Source organism: Bactrocera neohumeralis, chromosome 6 (genome assembly GCF_024586455.1).
Source record: "Bactrocera neohumeralis isolate Rockhampton chromosome 6, APGP_CSIRO_Bneo_wtdbg2-racon-allhic-juicebox.fasta_v2, whole genome shotgun sequence".
Lineage (NCBI taxonomy): Eukaryota > Metazoa > Arthropoda > Insecta > Diptera > Tephritidae > Bactrocera > Bactrocera neohumeralis.
In genome coordinates, this window is record NC_065923.1 from 53298104 (window position 1) to 53319064 (window position 20961).

A 20961-nucleotide genomic window follows, 5' to 3' on the forward strand; every position below is an offset into this window, starting at 1 on the left:
CTGTCAATAAACCGATTTCAAGCTTGCTCACCTCAATTTTTCTGCAATAACTTCATATTCATATCGCAAACGTGTTAATTGTCTAAAACGTGTCTTCGAAGGGGCTTGCATATATACACGTAACTGTATATATAACAATTAAATTAAATTGAACACGTTTTGTATGTAATATCAGATGTTTTTTGCGCCATCTGAGCAAATAAAAGGGGACATTGTATTTATTTTCATATTTTAATAACGTAGTTGACGTCAATTCTGTGGATTTAAACACAATTTAAAAATACTAAAAAGCAGAAAAAATGTAATAAAATTAAAATATTATCTTTTATTACCACATTATTTGTTTTAATATAATTTTTATCATTTTGATTTTGTTGCAAACTTTTTTAACGTTAAGTAAAGCTTCTGGGATACTTTAAGTTTTATTATTTAGAAGTAGCAGTTCATGTGAAAAATACTACTTTACTATATTCCTCAAACTTTCGAAGCCTTTGAAATTTTATTGTTTCTTATAAGAGAAGTAATGAAAAAATATTTTTAACATTACTCATACCACCCAAGCGTTGTAAAATTGTTACAGAGCTGCTCATTCCGGTGAGAATTTAATTTTTGCTGAGCATTTTTCTTAGCAATGACTCATCTGCTCTCCTTTAGGCAATATAGAGTCATATGCTTCGGCAATAACAAGCATTTTTGAATGATAATTTTACGTTTAAAACATAAAAAGTTGAAAGTTTCTTGGAAAAAACTGCAATGATGACTTCAACTCAATACTTTATTTAGATACACACCAGGTGACGATTTAAAGCGTATGGAGTAAGGAATGTGTGCATATACGCTTACCTTGTAGTAAGCTTTGGCGGCACTTCATAAGAGTCCCACTACAACTATAACAACAACGCTTCGTTATTTATCTGTTGTTGTGTTAGCAACGAATGAGTCATCATGCTTACGCCATAAGGCCAAAGAGTGCCACAGTTTAATATGTTTAAGCCATCGTCCAAGTAAAAAGTTCTTTCACACTTTTGACAACCTCACATATGCATACTTCTCTCCTCTACACACATTAATACCGTTAAAAGCGCGGTAGTAACAAATCCAGCTGTTTCAGTTCTGCGCATGCGCTCTTCTGCTAATCTACAGTTGAAAGGACCTCAACATGTCGTTTAAAAAATTACAAAATTCACACAAAGTTCTGTAAGAAAATAAAAGTCATCGCATGCTCGGCTGCGTTGCTATGTGCTGCGGCTGTTCGCACCATCGGTTAAGCGCTTTCAAAACGTTCGGAGTAAATTCAGTAAATTTTTGTGCAAATATTGAACAAAAACGACAATAACAGCAACAATGTAACAGAATTACGTGTGAGAAATGCAAATTATTATAAATGCTGCTGTCTAAATGTCGGCTTAGTGAGTGTTTATTGTTTGGTTTGCTACGAAATTTTGCGCTGAGCGCAGGCAAATGTGATTTGAGGTCAATTTAACTTTATTGAATGGGTAAATGGGGAAGCCGTAAAGGATATTGATTTTTGACATATTGTTTTCAAAATTTCGGTCCACAGTAGAGAGCTTTTTCTGCAAAATATTTGGCAAATGAAAAATTTTAAACTTTTTATTTTTTTTATTTACATAATAAAATAGTCAGTGTCATGTATTCATTAAATTTTAAAACGAAAGCAGACATACACATTATATATACATCTTACTGTATTTAGTTGAAATTTCTTCAATAAGAGCGTTGTTGGCCTGTGGTATAAAAGCTCTCGCACGTGCTGCTCTTCGGTCGTCTGCTAATTTTAGCTTCATTACTTGGCATGTCGTAAAAACAACGGAATTTAGCAGCCAATTGTGGTTAGTTCATTTATATTGTTTTTTCCTCTTTAGACGAAATTCGTATTAGAAATAATTGTTGGCAATTTTTGGGCAGCATGTGACGGGCAAAGTGTGCCAACTGTGTTTTGCGTATATAAATGGGTTCAAAATAGACAAGAAAGTACCAAGTACCAAGTAAATGGGTTCAAAATAGACAACTCAGTAGCTTTAATGATTTCCTCAAAATTTATAAAAAAAATTTTTATTTTTTATGTGAAGGGCATAAGGTAATCGTAATTACACATTATGTTTTAAGATTTGATTATAAAGGACGGAAAACTGGATTTTAAAAATTAAAATAATTTTACCATTTAATATAAAAATTTTTTTCTTTAAAAAATTCTTAAAAAAAAAATTTCAAACTACTATTTTTTTAATAAAAAAATACATTATTTATATTTAAAGCTTTTAAAACAGAAAATTAAGAAAATATATAATTTTTTATCTTTATATATTTTAATATAAAAAATCTTCTGTTTTGCTCCTGCAAAAGAAGTTTCAAATAATTAGAAATCGGAATTCGCCAATTTTCAACTTCTATAAAACTACGTAGCTTCTCATTTGCACATGTGCAGATATTCAAAACTCTTTTATCTTTCTCGATATGCTGAAGTCAACAAACCAATCAATCACCTAAAAGCATTAAAGCTACGCCACTAATTATACTTATTGATGTGCCAACATTAAATCTATAAAGTTTTTCCTTATGCCTCGTCATTCTTGTCATGCGAAAATTTACCAAAAATAATATATTTATTTTGTATAAATTTTCCAAAGAAAACAAATAACGCAATAAGCGCAAAGTCTGCCAGCGTTTCCCTCCCAAAACAACTTATTCGCTGCCAAAAGAAAAATGTCTCATAAGAGCATAAAAATCACCTCACTTCACGATTTAAAGGTGGATTTCGAAGGCCTTTTCGTGCAAAAAATGACGCAACGACAAGCCTTACGGTGGCGCACAACTACTTACATACATACATACGGACTTAACAATTATAATGGTATAAGTAATCATGTGGGTAGGTGAGTTTCCTTGTTTGCATTTCGATTTTTTCTTGATTTATTTGGTGCGAAATTTATTTTCACCCACCCAATTGACGGTGCGTCGCCAGCGCATTAGTCGAACGCCGCGAATTTCGTAGCAAACACACGAGTGCCGAGCGTGTCTGGTGAACTTTTTTTTTTTGCACAAAATATTTCGCGCAGTGTAAACTGAATTTAATTTTTCGCGCAGTGCTGAAGACTGAAGAAACTCAATGCATAAAAACTTACAGCAACGTTATCTGGCAACGCTGAGAAAATGTGCCACACCAATGCCCACTTTTGTAGCACAAACCGTGACAACACAACCGCAACGGCAACAACAAGTAGTGAAAAAACACCAACAAGAAATACAAACGCGATCATACGCCGTTAGCTCACCAAAGCGTTGTGCCTTGCCGCGCAATTTCGGGCAATGTTTTGATTGCTTTCACGTGGCAGGTGTGACAAGCGTCGCCTTCTACAGTTCAAGGTCGCATGGCACAAGCGCAACAACAGCAGCAGCAACGCCGCAAACAACAACGAAAACACCAGTTACGACAGTAACAGTAACAGCCGCTGTTGACGGCATGACGGCCAGTGCAGATATGGCAGATTTTCTCATTACAAATACAACAAAAATAACAAGTGCTAACCAGCAAACACGCGGCGCGGAGGTAAAATTAAGCGCAGAAATGATAAATATAGCAGTTTGCTTAAATCTGTGACACTTTTTATTGCTTTTGCATTATATAAAAGCTTTCCGATTTTTGTTACACGCCCACTGTTACGTATACGCAGTGTACATCCCCCAGTTAAATATCTGTGTCGCTTTGTCTGCGTCAACAGCTGATGCAACCAAAACACATGTCACTTGTGTTTTAGCTACCCAAGGCTGGCCGCTTAGTCGTCTCAAGTGTTTTATGTGTGTGTGGGAGGAGCGCAAGTGAGGTAAATGGCTATATAGATTACTCATACGCCATGTGCGACGGTGTGTGCATTAAAAGCCCTGACGCAAATAAATAACCAGTTGTTGCTAAGCGCCCTCAATGCCGTTATGTTGTTGGAAATAAAAGCTGTCAAAAGCTTAGGAGCTTTTACTTTTACCTTAGACACGAGCTTTTTGTCGTTAAAATTCAAATCGCGTCAAACTTGAATGCTTTCGAATAGTTTTCTGTATGCTTTGTGGTGTGATATGAAACTTGTTAGGCATTTGTGCATATTGATAAGCACTTTGATAATGTTTCTTAGATTGCTACTGGTCACGGCACAGCTAACTCGTTTGACTAGACTTGTTGTTTGGCAGCTAAAATCTAAAAATAAAACACAATTTGCCCTTACTTGCTCCTCCATATTTATTTTTCATATCTTAAAACACTTCTCTGCCTTCATTCTTTGTCTTTCAACATTTTATTTATATTCCACGCACGACTTCAATGCTTCGGCATTAACTGCCGATCACGTGAACACAAGCTCTCTGAAACAAAGTGCTATTAAAATGCATGAAAACTGCTATTAATAAACAATAGCGATAATTTTATGTATTCTGGCGATCTTTGGCAAGAAACGACACGTGATCACGTGCTGTCGAGTGGTTCGTTGGTTGGAATGTGTGCAAGTTAATCAGTGTGGGCGAAGAAAATGGACGGATTTGGAATAAGAAATAAGATAAAAATATATGGTATATATAAATGAGAAATAATTGTGACAGCTAGTATTTTTTAGCTTTTTCTTGAAATTCGAAAATTTTTTTAATGGAGTACATACATATCTAATTGTACTCATATACTTATATTCATATTTACTTATAAATGAGCACTGAAGTTTTTAGAAAGTTCAGTTGCTAATTTTGGTCTTCTCAGACTTAAGTTTTTTGACTTTTCAAAAATTAAAATTGCCATTTTGAAACTCTTTCATGTATATATGACATAGTGTTGAAATATTCATATATTTAGTGCCAAAATAAATATATGTATGAACTCCATGGATATAGTGACGTAAACAAAGACGACAGCCAAACATTTGAATCCTATGCGTACTTATTATATTTATTCCAATTTGCGGACATTAGAATTATGTCAGGGACACGCGTCTTCAAAGCAGTGATTGATTTCAAGTGACAGCTAGCCAAAACAATACTAGATACCTTTACCTATATATTAAATATATATATATGTATGTAAGTACAAACATATCTACTTCTTATATGCAGCTATTAATTTGAAGCTGTCAAGCTCATTGCCAATGCATAATATCCACTTGCTGATTTGTTTACCGCTTTGTCGACAAATCTCTTTAGATTTTCGCATTTGCTCATGTCTTGAGGCACAATTCTCCAGTGCAGCAATAACAGCTCAGAGTTTTAATAAAAATTGGCAAATTATCAGCCAATTGGATGGGCAGGTATTAGATTTGGGGGGAAGTACGGTTTGGTTATAATGATTTTCGGAATAAAATTGTTTTTTAATTACATTGATGGATTGATAAATCAAACTTAGCAATGTTATTCATATAGGAATTTAGGAAAAAATGTAAGTGAAATTATGAAAATTGTTTTAATATGGAATTCATGATGAGGGTGTAATCAAAATTCCATATCACAAGTGCGCACATTTCATACTTTTTATTTTGTTTAATTATTTTATGTTATGTTAAGTTACGTTACGTTACGTTACGTTACGTTATGGCAACTTAAGTTAAAATTTTATGTCTTAAGTGTGCAACATTTCATACTTTTTCTAAATTATTTTTTGTTATGTTAAGTTAAGTTACGTTTCGTCAAGTTAAGTTAAGTTCAAATTTTATATTTTAAGTACGCAATATTTCAAACGTTTTAACTTTGTTTAATTATTTTATGTTACGTTAAGTTAAGTTAAATTTCATAAGTCATAAGTGCGCAACATTTCATACTTTTTTATTTTGTTTAATTATTTTATGTTATGTTAAGTTATGTTACATTACGTTATGTCTAGTTAAGTTAATTTTTTTCTTTGCTTAATCTTTTTTATTTTGTTTTATGAACATATGTATATATTTTTTTGGTTAAGGTTACATTACGTTAAGTTATGTTAAGTTTTTACCTACTACCAGCCGCTTGCCATCACTCTGTATGCTCCTAAAATTATTAGTTGGTAGCAATTACTTTAATACACGTTTGTTTTTACAGAACTCCAAAACCGGTTATCAAAATCCATCAACTAATTCCCTCTCAACCTTATCCAACAAATCATGCCAACAGGTATTATTGGATTTTCCAAGTTGTTTGTTTGAAATTGTTGTTGTTGTACTCGTTGTGCTTAATGAATTCTGCAGTGGCTTCGTTTTTTTCACTTTTCTATAATCTTAAGTGCTTAAGTGTTGAGTAACTATGCTTGCTTCGCTCGCTTCTTTCAATTTTTGTTTATATATTGATATGGTTAAGCTAAGAATGTTCCAGGCTGTTGGTTCTTTCTAAGAATTTTAATTCAATTGATTTTCTTTCTAAAATTTCCGCTTGAAGAAATTTGTCTTGTTTTTCAAAAACTGCTCTGATATCTAAAAGCAATTAGTATTCCCACTCACCGAAGCTTGACTGAAACAGAAGATTCTTTTGCTTTGCGCTCGACTGTACTCTATTTATATAATTATGGTACTGTTTTTTAATTTTCATAAAATCAAACAAAAAAAAATGTCGAAACAAACAAGCTTTACAATTATCAGCTTATCAGATGTTTCTAGTCATAGCTTTGTTGTTGTAACAGCGGATCATAGGGCAATAACATGAGTGATTACTTCAATCAAAACATTCTATTTTTTCCGCACACTGCACGTGTATATATACATATATATATATATATAATTATACATATAAATATATGTATATATATGTACGTATGCACGGGTGAGATTGAGTGAGATCAGCTTTTTAGGAAGCTGCTTGTTAGCGAGCTTACGTATTAAGATCCGCCTTTTGACTTGATTTGCATTCGGGAAGGCTCGGCTGACGCACGTGATGAAGTCAGATTCGTGCGCTTGACATTCAACCCAGCTAACCGTGTACATATGTATGTACATATGTAAGATTAGTCCATTAATCGCATCTTAGTATATGTCTTGTTATATGTCTTAGTATAAGTCTATTATCAGCAGTTATAGAAATTCTGAAAACACAATCCATATCATGTTGTTGTTGTGTCGTTGAAATCGCAATACCTGTGTCTACGGAAACAGTTGCGCCATTTAGCGAACCAAAGTCTAGTTTTAAACTAAGCTTCCAATCAAGCATGTCCGCAGTTCAACGCTGACAAGCAATAGCATAAGTTCGCACTTGTTTAAATCGCACTAATCGTACTGAAATAGCCTAAACTTAACTTAACGCAAGATGTCTTTTCGCAAAATACTAAATGATTTTCGTCCTTTTCTTTTGCTCTTTTTCGTGCAGTGCGCTTCGTACGTGGACGCAGCTACGATCGTGAACGAACTGCGGGTTTTGGAAACTGCCTCTGAAACGACGCCATGCACGCCGACGCTGCAGCAATTCGCCGTAGAACTGCACACCGATTTGGGTCCTAGCGAGCGCGTCGGTCTCACCGGTGACGTCAAGGCTTTGGGTGAATGGCGTTTGGAGCGCGCCATTGCATTGGAACCACAACAGGGCGAACGCAGATGGCAAGCCAATGTGCTGTTGCAAACTTGCCGTAACATAAGTTACCGCTATTTCATCTATGTGGAGGACAAGCAAGGTCGCAAGCAGATACGTCGCTGGGAGACACGTCTACAGCCTCGTGTGCTCAAGCCCGCTGGCGCTGAGTCGGCTAATAGCGAGACGCGCATTGATCGCTTCGGTGATGCCGATGGCAGTGGTGAGACACAAGTGAATCGTGGCTGGTTGACCAATGATTGTATAGTGCAGTTGAAGTTCGAACGCGAACAAATGTTCCAGGTGCTTGACATTGAGAAATTTGACCCGGCCGATGAAGTGTTGGTGAAGATTTTGCCATTGAATGAGGAGGGCGAACCGACCGAGGCGGGCGTACATGTTGAGGTGGCGAAATTGAAGTATGCGCAGAGTCATTTGCAGCCCCAGCAAGCTTTCGGCATTGCTTATGAGCAAGGCGACATTGTTGTATTCCATATTACGGCGCCATGTCCTTTACAGACAGCGTTCGCAATTATTTTCCACACACCCGATCAGCGTCCAGTCGGCAAGGCTGTTATTACAGCCGCACAGCTGGAGGGTAGCGAGGGTGTGCTGGAATTGTCCATCACCGAGCCGGTGCCTGAGGCTACCACCGTTATTGCGCGTCTAACACTACCGTACCTGATTGTGAAGCCGTTCGCCGACAAGACGCTTGACTTCCGCACCACATACGCGCACTACTGGCCCAGGAGCTGGCCGAACTTGAATGTGGGTCATCGCGGCAATGGACGCAGCTACATTGCTGATCCGCCAGCCGAACGCGAGAACACGATCGCTTCGTTTATGCGCGCTTATGAAAAATTCGCTGACATGATTGAATTGGATGTGCATTTAACGGCCGATGGTGTGCCTGTCATCTACCACGATTTTGGCATGCGCACAGCACCACAGGGTAAAAACATCACTAAGGCTGAGCAGCTGCAGTATGTGCTCATCAAAGATATAAATTACGAGAAATTGAAGCAGTTGCGCGTGTTCGCTATTATCAACGGCAAGCCAGTCGAGTTTCCATCGCACAATGCAGAGCCCCGTGTGGAGCATCGTATTTTCCCCACGCTAGTCGATGTACTCGAGGGTTTGCCCAAGTCGTTGGGCATCGATGTGGAGATCAAGTGGCCACAGCGTCGTGCCAGCGGCGCGCCCGAAGCGCATCAGACCATCGATAAGAATTTCTTTACTGATCGTGTGCTAGCGACCGTCATCAACCATGGCTGTGGCCGTCCGCTGCTCTTCTCCAGCTTCGATGCGGACATATGTACAATGTTACGCTTCAAGCAAAATCTTTTCCCTGTGATGTTCTTGACCCAAGGTCAAACCAAGAAATGGTCGCCTTTCATGGACTTGCGTACACGCACTGTCGAACAGGCTATCAATAATGCACAAGCCTTCGAGTTGGCTGGCACGGCGCCACATGCTGAGGACCTGCTGAGCGAAGAGGGCGCGCAGCTTTTGCAGAAAGCGCGCGACTTGGGACAGATCTCACTGGTCTGGGGTGACGATTGCAACTCCAAGGAACGCGTGCAGTACTTTGTGGAAATTGGTGCGACTGCCACATGCTACGATCGCACAGATCTATACATACCGGAAGGCAAGGAGCGCGCATTCTTCAATTCGTCCAGTCTCCTAGCAGAGTTCGAGGAGCAGTGCCTGCGCTAAGCGGGTTTGCCGTCAATAGCGGAAGCAGCAAAGTGATAACAGAGTTGAAATAACACTCTGAAGGGAGGGTAATTTATAAGTGATCGTGATCGGCTTGTCGATCGGAGCAAAGGGGGGAAGTATATGCCGAGTTTTATACGGGGGCGATTTGAGTAACGGCATTATTCACTTTCAGTAGACTTAACTATATTTTTTTATAAAAGATATTCACAAAAACACCATATAAAAATAGAAAACAAAATCTTCAAGTAGTCGCAAATAAATTTTAATTAGTACACACACTTACACATATAAATAAGCAATAATAATAACAACACACAACATAATTTAATGTTAAAAATCGTAGAAAGAAAAACAAAAATACGCTTAAGACATATGAATCACAAAAGATATGAAAAATAGTTCCGTTAAAGAAACAAGAATACAAGAAAAACTTGGAACTGTTTTTTATTTAAGTCGCCGCTTGCGATCAATGCGGTTCGCTGGCGAACGCTGGTCGCAAAGTGAGTGCATGAGAAATCCAAAGCGAAAGTATAAGGTACAGTAGCGTTGTATGTGTTGGCGGCTAAACGGCTGCGCGTACAGCTCGAGCGCCAGCAAGGAACTGTGGTGTGGCGGCGGTGACCCTCCCAAGCAGTAAGTAATTCTGCCCCTGATAAAAACGTACAGTAACAGCAACAACTCTTGAAAAAAAAACAAAAATTGCAAAGTGAGAGTCTGTTTGCGGGAAACCCAGGGTGAGCGTCCCTCGAACTCATAGCCCGAGTGGCGCTTGAGAGTGCAGCATGCTAGATATGGACCCATATACAAATTACTATTTTACCTTATAACTTTGGCAGTTTTTCTTTCAAATATTTGCTCTCTTCAAATTTAACAATTACAGTAGTTAAAAAAATTGTATTGACGAACTTTGTAAATTTTTTGGTTTTTAGTTAACAAATGTGAATATCAAATTTATTGTGAAGAATTTTTTATTATTGTTGTTTTTTGCAATAATTCTCAGATGAAATTATAGTTTTAAGTTTTAAATAGTTAATTGTTTTTAATTTAACTAAATTTTTATTTCACATATCGTACAAGTGCTTTGAGATTTATGATAACTCTTAAGAACGAAAAAATTTAATTGGAAGCTTTTCTAGAAGTTAACTTTTTTAATTTTAATTTAATTTATATTTATTAGACAATTTTAATATAAAACAACAGTATATTTTTTAACTGAAAGACATGTGACTTATTACCAAACTCCAAACTATAGAGCTGAGAAACTAGTTCTTGAAAAAGTTATTGATGAGATTTAAGAGCCAAATCACTAAATCGCACGAGTTCACATCGCAAGGATATTTTGCATGACACCGAGGTGTACCGGATTTATATAAATGAGTTTATTATGGATTAGTCGTGCCAAAAATATGGATCACAAAGCAGCCTTAGCATGTAGACACAATTAGTATGCTCCAACTTTTTATGTAAAATTTACCTTTAATAGTTTACTTAAACGACTTATGATCCTTTGATAGATCTGAAACCATACAAAGCCATTAAAGAATGTGACAAGAATATAAATCATCCCGCGAAGAGGTCAAACACGGTGACAACTAAACAGCCTTTGAGTAAGCAAACAACTTATTAAGAAGTGTATAGTATTCTGCCCACTTCACTTGGAATAAGATTTAAAAAGATGTTTTCCGAGACAATCTTTTCTATAATCAGCTAACTTACTCTACTGAGTAAACAGCTAATGAAATTCTTGTAATTTTACAAGAAATTGGAAATTTTAAAAAATGTGACGAATTGGCCTAAAAAACCTCAAACAACTATGCAAGGATAATTGTATTGCCATCGGACTTATTTTTGCCCTGGTTTACATACATATTTTACTCTTAAAACTAAAAGAGCCTCTCTTAAGCTATAAAGAATTCTCTGAATATGTTCTTAAATATATTTGATAGATAGATCGAGGCTACGTGACTATAAAAAGAGAATAAGAACAACTGATTCCACGAAAGCGATTTCTAAGAGTCAAAATTGATAAGGGTCCCCAATATCCCCAATGCGAAACAGACGGAAGCAAACCTAAGATTCAAATAACTGCGACGGAAAAATACCTCAAATATCTGTATTTGCATAGGTATGGTTGAGAGCCTTATCGCGTTTAGGTCGACTAATTAATCACTTCGTACATCAAAGGTCACCGAGGATCATACTTTCATTGATATGAAAAAGTACTGTCAATTTATATATTTTTTTAAGAGAGAAGTAACTAGTAATTAGAAGTAGTTTCTCAACAAAGAAAATATTGACATGGCAAATCCGAAAGAGTGTGACTAAACATTTCTGGAATTAATTAATTGCCTTAACAACTTTTCGCAATATAACATGTACTCTGAAACTATAGGATCCGGAATCATTCCAGAAGGCTGATTGGGAATTTCTCTCATCTCTCTCTTATTCAACAATGTTGACAGTTTATCGAAGTTGACCGATAACATTGATATTGTAGGGGTTCCGTTCCAACGCAAGTGTTGGGTCCAGATGAATCTAAATTTGTAAATTATTTTGGGCATGGTTTTTTTACCGTTATAACAACAGTAAATGTCTTGCATTCAACTATTACAGCCTTTTGTGCTTCTAAGCGAAAATTTAGCGCCGATATAGGACTAGGACATAGACAGCCACTTAGTTATGACAGATAACCAAGGATAATGAGACATATGACATTCGTTTCGGGAGTAAGTTCACAATATTGTTGTTGTTGCAGAAGTATTGAGGAAATGCGGCGGAGACACTTCGTTATAGATACCGGTACAACAATCTGTGCATTTTAGAAATCACCAATAAGTATAACGGAAAATTAAAGACATCGAATTAATGGAAATTTTCAACGAAATAGTTGCGAAGATTTTCTTGTGGAAAGACAAGAAAATGTTAAGTTATATGAGTTTTGGTAAATGTTTTCAGGAAGTCTAAATTAAGGTCCAGGAATTCTGACCTAGTTCTTCATGAATAAACTTTCAACACTTCATAACTATAAATGGCGCATTTTATTGCGTTGCCAAAATAGAAAAATTTGAAAAATTCATTAACTTTATAAAAAATTTAAGAAATACGTAGCCAACTGGGGAAACATAGTGCAGAAATAGAAAACGTGAAATAAAATTTTGAATAATGAGATTCAAGTAAAAGTAATAGTTATAAGTGATAGTAATAATAGATAATATGCTTATAAATATGTGAATTTAGTCAAAATTATTTATGTATTTCAGCTTCCCTTTTTAAGACCTTACTTAAGACATGATTTCGTTTTATGAAATTACCGGACTTTTCCTGAAAGCGTAAACAGTTTTAGTGAAATCTTTCGTTATTTATAGTGAATAATTTTAATTTCCCAAAGGAAGATAGGATATGTTTTAGAATTTTTTTTAATGAAAATTGAGTTTTCAAACAAAACTAGTTGAACTATGATTCAATTATTGACTGTATCTTTAGAACAAAATCAAGAAATATTTTTACTCTTATTGTGGAAATCATGCAGAAAGGAAAAGGAATGAATTTTTATTAAAAAAATATATTTCTTATTTGAACAGACTGTATAAGACCTAAAATCAGCAATAAGTATAAAAAAAAGACTTGACACAAATAAAGAATAGATAATTTGCGATCATTAAGAAGTGCAGAACTTTTCAAAAAACATTTTCTGTTTTCGTTAATTTTCAAAATTAGTGGCTCACGTCTTGTTATAAAGCTTCAAAAAATCATAAATTTTTACACTTGTTTAATAAATTGTTGTTTGATTACCTCCAAAGACAGGTTTACGAAATTACAATTCTCAACGCTTTATTTTTGGTTCGTTATAACTTTATGAGGCTATGAAACCCGTAAATATAAAAAAATTTTGCTTGTTTATGTAATTAATGTAATATTTATATAAAAACTGTGTGATAATTATTTAGAAAAAATTTCTATAATTTATTTGTATTAAAACTAAAAAATTCTAGTTGATGAAAATATTCTAATATTTGAAAATTGACAATAAGAAGCAAAGCTTAAAATTATCTATGGGCAAAACTAGATTAATATTATTTCTGTGATTACTTCACAAATGTGTGAAATATATATATGTACATATGTATATGTATATTATAGAAAATGTTTCAGACTTTCGAACACTACGAGCCTACGGCAATATAAATCAAATTATTTCCAATAAAAAATGCATGACAAAGAGCTTACTGGATCAAATTTAAATTACTAAGAAAAATATGAACAAAATAATATTTTCTATAAAACGAGTTTTAAAATATTTAATATATTTAGCTGCACCGTGATGACAAACAATGCAAAGCAATAATATTTTTAAAATAATAAACACGAAACTAAAATATTATTGAGCGCGCGGCGCAATATTGGGTCGGCCTTTGGAAAGCAAAAAAAGAAAAATAAATAGATATTTTTTTTTAAGAAATTATACACTTGCCTTGTGAAGTATTTGTACTCATAAAAGCTTAAAGCAATGGCACACGTGTATTTTACATAATAAGGGTGAAATAATTTTACTGAGAATTTGAAGCGCGTAATAAAGCGACTTCGGAAACCCCCTTGAGTGCTAAAGATAATATAAGCGGCTTATACGTATTATTTCTTAACCTTTAATTGTCGAAAATACGCAAGTAATAGAAGGTTTTAATATACAAATTTTATTGTATTAATTAAATTGCTGCGTTCTTCATTTATCAGAGTTACAAATGTTTTTATTAAAATTATTAAATATTGTTATACTAGAAGTAAATTATATTAGATATTTATTAAAAGTGTCAGTAGAAACTGCTAAAATGTATGTATGTACCTGTAAACATAAAAGAGGCTTTAAAAGATGAAAGAGCAGTGCTCACAAAGAATATTTTCCAATTACTCAAAATTGAGTTCAATAAAAAAATTCAAAATTATTCAGCATTGTTTTATTCTTACTGCTGTTCAGTAAAGGTTATGATAAATGCACGAATTCATTCCCATTAGTGTCGGGTTAAACTAATGCAGAGAGTTGAAACGTCGAACTAAGACTTTACTCGCTAGAGGATTTTAATTTTCAGTTGAAGGAAGCTTTTGTCGAGTGCTTAAAGCACTTAATTCTGGACGGAAACTCCGACTTTAATTTACTGTACCTGTAAGGAACGCGTTTTCTAAAGAAAAAATGGCCTTAAGCTAAATAATTGAGCAGAAATTGAGATCCATGGGCTCGGATTGAAGTTAGTAAGTGGAAGAGCGTATTATTATCGTATTTTTTCAACAACCGATTATAGCCCCATTTGACCTATATTTAGGTTTGTTAAATGTAACGAACATGGGGTTAAAAAACTGCCATAATATCTTTTAGAAGACTTCAGCGGATCCAAAAATGTTTGCCTTCTTTTTTAATGTCGAAGAGTATTGTATAAAAATCTAGACCCTCAGAACTAATATATCCTTTGAAATGACACGCTTTTAATTGCAAAAAAAAAAACAAATCTCAATGCAACCTTTCGATATGATCCCGACGACTTCGAGAAGTTCATCGTTATCAATGCAAGATGGAATGACAATACTGGTGATACATCTACTTCTTTACTGGCGTAGACACCGCCTACGCGTCTAAAGCCGAGTTCACAACGGCGCACCAGTCGTATCTTTTTTTTGCAAGGTGGCGCCAATTGGATATTCCAAGCGAAGCCAGGTCCTTCTCCACCTGGTCTTTCCAACGGAGTGGAGGTCTTCCTCTTCCTCTGTTTCCTCCGGCCGGTACTGCGTCGAATACTTTCAGAGCTGGAGTGTTTTCGTCCATACGGACGACATGACCTAGCCAGCGTAGCCGCTTCGACGTACCAGCTCAGTGTTCGTATATCTCGTACAGCTTGCACCTTCTCTCGAAAACCAATGGTTTCAGTTGTTGTCATCTTCGGCCTCCATATAGCAGGACGGGAATAATGAAATAAAGTTTGCTGTCGCCGAGAGTTCCCTTTATACCAAGTTGTTGACGAGTGCTCGTCCGAAGCAGGAGTGCGTCTCGCTTAGAAAATCATTCATTTGTAGTATATAGGTACAAACTTCTACAAGAGTGTACAAGTGCTGGCGTACGTTGATGACATCGATATCATGGGCCATAACAACTGTTAGTTCTGCTTCCACGAGTTTGGACAAACAAGCGAAGCAAATGGGTTTCGACAGCATTAGCACCAACAACAACGTCAGCCTCCAAATTCAACGCAGAAGAACTCTTGCCAATGGGTGCTACTTCGGAGGGAGTAGGCAATTGAGAAGTAAAGTTCTCTCTCGACAAAGATCAAATTCTATCCTGTCTGGCTATATGGTGCAGAGGCATGGACGTTGGCAACATCTGATGAGTCGGCATTGCGAGATTTCGAGAGAAAAATTCTGCGGAAGATTTATGTGTGTGTTTTTATTTGAACTTAACTTCTGAAGTCTTGGGATTTGTAAAACTCTTATTTGTTGCGTCAATTTCCAGAAATAGGTGAAGTAGCTAATCCCAACATCTAGTAAAATAACATTTTATATATTTTATGGAAGTTGTATCCAGCTTCGTCTCTTATTTTTGAAGTATACCTTGACCATTTGATGGTCTTTAAGAGAGATGGGTTTTCAAACCACTGATTAACACGAAAGTGTGTTATCGTAATAGAAATTCGCAAAGGCCCAGCGAAGGAAATAATTTAGTCCAAACAAAATCAAATCAGGCCCCGAAAAGTTAGTACAAATATACACACGACATCTGGCGCCCTTTACATCGTGTTAACGCGAGAAAACTTGTTTTCATTAATTAAGTAGTTCGATTTATTTAAGCAGCTCATATGTATTATATTTCACGCTTAACAATCAACAACAAGGTGTGAGTGTCAAAAGCAAGTGAGAAGGTGTGTGATGTTGTGTAACGGAATTTACATTACCAGCTCAGTAATTAAGGCCTACAGCACCCGATTAACAGATTACAATACTATACTAATAAATCAATTTTTTTACATACTAGTAACGGCGTATATTAAGAATGTATGTAATTGTAAGGTAAAGGGTGAACCATTGCGACTTTCTCTACTTTTTTAAAGAAAAAACACGGAAACTTCAAACTTAATAGTGAATGTTTATTATCTTTCGAAAGAACATTCTTTGGCATTTATTTTTTGAATTTTATCTCTTTCAACTGTTTGCCGGGGCTACGTCTCAGATGGTCAATCCGTTGAGTCCGATTTTCGATGACTCGTTCATTTCGACGGATAGCAGGCGAATGACACATGTGATATTATGCTCCAAGGCCTGAATCGAAGCGGGATTATCCGCATAGACTTTAAACTTTACATATCTTCACAGGATCAAAACGAGAAATTATATGCTTACAGAAGTATTCTCTCAATAAATCCATTGATTGATACGATGTGTGAGAATTTACCGGCTCACAAACCACACCAAATCGTGGTGTTTTCTGGATCAAATGGCTGCGATTGAATCTCTTCAGGTTGGTCTTCGTCCCAAATGTGACAGTTGTGATTGTTTTCATACATATTAAGCCAGATATGAGCCTCATCGCTGAATAAAATTTAGCTCGAGATCATCGGAACTTTTAAGATTTCGACGTAAAATGAACTGCGCTGCGAACGGAGCCGAATCGACTCTTCACGGTCTTCGTGTTTACTCTGATGGTGTTGCGAATAGTATGCTCAGCAGGTCGATTGTGTTGCCGATAAGTTGAGCGAAGGGCGCGAAACACATTCTTTACAGATCGTGAATTTTCATAATTAAGTTGAAAGCCTTGTAAACGTTGTTCAGGCGTAAGTCTTTCCATGATGAAATGGCAAACAATACAAAAAAGTGAGAGCTTGACACGACTTACGTGTGATCTGTAAAAAAAGCTATTGAAAGAAGTAACTCTACTTGGGTCACCCATTACTACTAAAGAAAATAATAATTATTTATTGAGTTATAATTATGATTGCATTTTTAAAGTTATGTAAGCAATGTTTAATACGAATGGGATAAGCGCTGTTATTTGGAAATTTACGATCATTCTGATCAGTCATCCACTTGTAGTCAAAGAAATTTCTGCATAAATTAAATAGTATTTACCCTTATTTTTCAAATCCAATTCATGGTTTTGTTACCTTTGCAGTTTTCATGGCGCTCCATAAATGACCTGAGGCAGCTTTAAATTGGAATAAATTTGAATTCATTAAAGTTATAGACAACAGTGGGTACTAGATAAAAACGTCCTCAAGTAAATTTCTGGAAATAGAATGGTTGATGATGGGCACGATGAACTGTTTATGTCCGATTTCGTTGACGATAATTTCTTTCGCTGTTTTTTTATTCTTTTTTCTAGAATATTGGCTCTCTAATGTTGACCGGAGAATATACAATTATTTACCACTTGCTTAGTTTGATAAAATAAGTTCTGGTCAAAGACAATAAAAGTACTCACGAACTTGACGATATTGTCAAGGCCAATCAAGACTCTCTGGCAATTCATTCTCATTTGAAAGATGAATCATATAAACTCATTGGAACGAACTGGCCGATCGTTGGGCCAGTCTTGTTCGAATAAATTCCAGCTGGTATGTTTTCTCTTATTGAGAGCTCATAGAAATTAGGAGTTACATTAAGCGCGAGTTCACTGTCTTCAAGTAATTGCTGGCGTCTGCTGGTCCAGCTAAACCAATCTATGTATGTAAATATAATAAAAACACCAAAATGCACATAAAGAGAATCACCGTGACGTTATCTGTTAGCAGTGCTCTTACTCTTCCGTCAGCGCGCTTCAGTTAGCTCCGAAATGCCAAGCGGCGAGCGTTAACGTTAGATAAACGCGACGATCACAGAAGAAGCGACGCAACACGCTGCGCAGACGCATTAAATAAAGATAAACAGTAAATAAGAAATATAAAAAAGTAAATCAATAACGCTGCAACAAAAACAATATTATAAAAAAATCGAACACTTAAAGACGTCGAGAGTTCCAAGAGCAAAGTTTAAATAAAATATACTTTTCATTCTATCAGCTTTCAACCAATGAGTGCCAATTCGCAAACGATACAACTAGTCATATTATTTGTTGTTGTGCTGTATAGCGTTCTACTACCACGAACGGCAAGCGTACAAAGCCAAATTAGTAGCTATGCAGACACAGCTGGTGAATGGTCGTTGGACTTGAAGAAGTCGTTAGCGAACTTCGTCGTACGCGCGGCTGGCAAAAGCAACTCGGAAGCGCCACCATTCAAGCTAACGCCTCAACAAATGGAAGACTACGAGGCAATAATGAGCGGCGGCGAGGATATGCCCAGCGATTCAGTCGCATATCGCAATCGGACAAAAGACCAAACGGACGACGAGTATGTGCCGGAAGATACGCGTAGCTTTCTCTGTCTGCCGATAATGCGTATTTTCACTGTGGAGGTGCGTCGCGTTGTGCTTGCGGGCGAGCGTGTTGCTGTGGTGGGTGATCATGCGCGACTTGGCGCATGGCAGGTGGAACAAGCTGTGGTGATGACGCCAAGCGGTCGCGACAACGGCGTCTGGTCAGCTAAAGTAGCAATTTGCGCCAACGCGCGTATACACTACCGTTACTTTATCTTCAGCGTCGATAGATACGGCAGGCGACGGGTGCACGATTGGGAGGGTGTACCGTATGGGCGCGTGTTGGAGCAATACCAGATGTATCGGCCACCTGGGAAGGATCAATTTGGCTTGTTGTCACACATGACCGTGGGTGATGTGGAGCACGAAAAAGGTTGGCTGCGCCATGAGTATGCCATCGAATTTAAGTTCATTTGGGAGCAGCATATGAAGTTTTACCGTTATATGCACTTGAATCGGGCCACGAAATTTCTGCTGAAGATGAGCGTTTCACAAAATGGTTTTGAGTTGCCGCTCAGCGCTTGGCGCGACACCGAACTGGAGGTGTCACACTACGCTTATAATCGCTCGCAGTTTCAAGCGCAAACTGAGCGCGGCGTACCCTATACAGCGGGCGATGTTGTCATATTTCGCTTCACAGCCGCGTTGAACACCAAAAACTCATATCAGCTGAGCATTTTTACGGCGGATGCCGATCGCGTAGGCGAAGCATTAATTCTATCTCTAGATTTACGTGGCGGGGAGGGCGTGCTGAACCTGCCTATACAAGGCGCTGTGAATGGCTTTCAAGTCGGTGCGTTGACGTTGCCCTACGTGATTATACGCCCTTTAGCCGGCGCTGCGGATTATAATTTGCGCGGCAGCTTTCAGCGCTACTGGCCCATGAATTGGCCATCGGTGGATATAAGCCATCGCGGCATAGGTGCCAGCTATAACGCGGATGCACCATTGATGGAAAATACTTTAGCCAGTTTTTTATACGCACACAAATTCAAGGCAGAAATGGTGGAGTTGGACGTACAGCTAACGCGCGACTATGTGCCAATAGTCTGGCATGATTTTGGTTTCAAGACCGCGCCAAAGGGGCGCCTTGTGGAAAGCGTAGAGGACTTGGATTATGTTCTAATTAAGGACTTAACTTATAAACAACTGAAAGCCAGTCGCGTATTTGCCATTGAAGATGGCGACATCTATGAATACACGAACTACAACGCGCGCAATGCTTCGGAGATGGAACGCATATTCGTTACGCTGCGTGAAGTATTCGAAATATTGCCTTCAACGCTCGGTCTGGATATCGAAATCAAGTGGCCGCAGCCTTTAGTGAGCGGCGCATTGGAGGCAGAGCAAACGCAGCGTAAAAATCGCTTCGTCGACACCATTTTGAAAACTACCGTTAAATATGGTTGCGGTCGTCCCTTATTCTTCTCCAGTTTCGATGCTGACATCTGCACTATGTTGCGTCTGAAACAGAATGTCTTTCCCGTTGCGTTCGTGACGATTGGCGAAACGCGCTTGTGGGAACCTTTTAAGGATTTGCGCACGCGCAGCTATCTGAACGCCGTGAACTTTGCCCAATCAGCGAATCTTTTGGGTACCGTGGCGCATGCGGAAGACTTTCTGCAGCATGGCGCGTTGCTTGACTTCGGTTTGGACTTGGGTCAGGCGACATTTGTGTGGGGCGATGAGCTGCAAGATGCGCGCACTGTTAAGCAATTCAAACGCTGGCATGTGTCCGGCGTAATTTACGACCGCATCGATTTGTACGGCCCGCGGCGCAAGCGTGAGCGCTTCTTCAATGCACCAGAGTTACTCGACATATTCACGCGGCAGTGCATTGTTGTTGGACATTCCAACTGCAGCAGTGAGTTCGCGCTGCCGGATGGCTTTGATTTGCATGGGAAACCGGTGAGTCGACTTGGCTGTGAGGTGATTGTGCAGCAGATCGGCTAAAAATCACACACATCTATGCATAGTATCTGTATTTGTAGCTAACGGAATTTTTAATATAATTATTTATGTATGTAAATAGTAATAAGGTTTGGCACGAGCCGATCATTTTCGTGAATGTTATTAAAAGTGTTGTTAAAATCGTAAAACAAAAGATAATTAAATTAATTGGAGTGTTTTGTGCTTTTTTTGTTTTGTTTTCGAAGGAGGAATTTTCCATAGATACTGACACTTAGTAGTATGCAGTATGTACGATTCGTACTGTTCACTAAAGGTGCACCTCATTCGGAACCACGCTTGTCCCCTTTGTAGCATATAAGGGACTATATTATCAGGTGTTATTCGGCTTGCCACTTCCATCTTCAGATCCTGTCGCTCGGTTGTAAATCTTGGGCA

At 37.4% G+C, this 20961-nt stretch overlaps 2 protein-coding genes across 8 annotated transcripts in view; both read left to right on the forward strand.

Annotated features, from left to right (window-relative positions):
* LOC126762761 (glycerophosphocholine phosphodiesterase GPCPD1-like) overlaps positions 1-14168 on the forward strand; it is a 38846-nt gene extending 24678 nt beyond the window's left edge. For 2 of the 7 annotated variants that reach the window (XM_050479781.1, XM_050479780.1), the window contains exon 2: positions 7312-14168. In XM_050479781.1, the coding sequence (XP_050335738.1) occupies positions 7312-9225 (1914 nt within the window). In that variant the 3' untranslated portion in view covers positions 9226-14168. Of the gene's footprint in view, positions 1-1222; positions 1410-3077; positions 3569-6057; positions 6130-7311 lie in introns of those variants that run through there. The other 5 variants (XM_050479775.1, XM_050479776.1, XM_050479777.1 and 2 more) reach the window with 5 other exon arrangements.
* Positions 14169-17945: 3777 nt separating this feature from the next.
* On the forward strand, positions 17946-20648 carry LOC126762762 (glycerophosphocholine phosphodiesterase GPCPD1). Its single transcript, XM_050479782.1, has one exon. The coding sequence runs from the start codon at positions 18271-18273 to the stop codon at positions 20566-20568; it is 2298 nt and encodes a 765-aa protein (XP_050335739.1). The 5' UTR covers positions 17946-18270; the 3' UTR covers positions 20569-20648.
* The last annotated feature ends 313 nt before the right edge of the window (positions 20649-20961 follow it).

Excerpts from the sequence above, each read along its gene's own strand:
- LOC126762762 (XM_050479782.1), top strand. The coding sequence starts at position 18,271 with ATGAGTGCCAATTCGCAAACGATACAACTAGTCATATTATTTGTTGTT.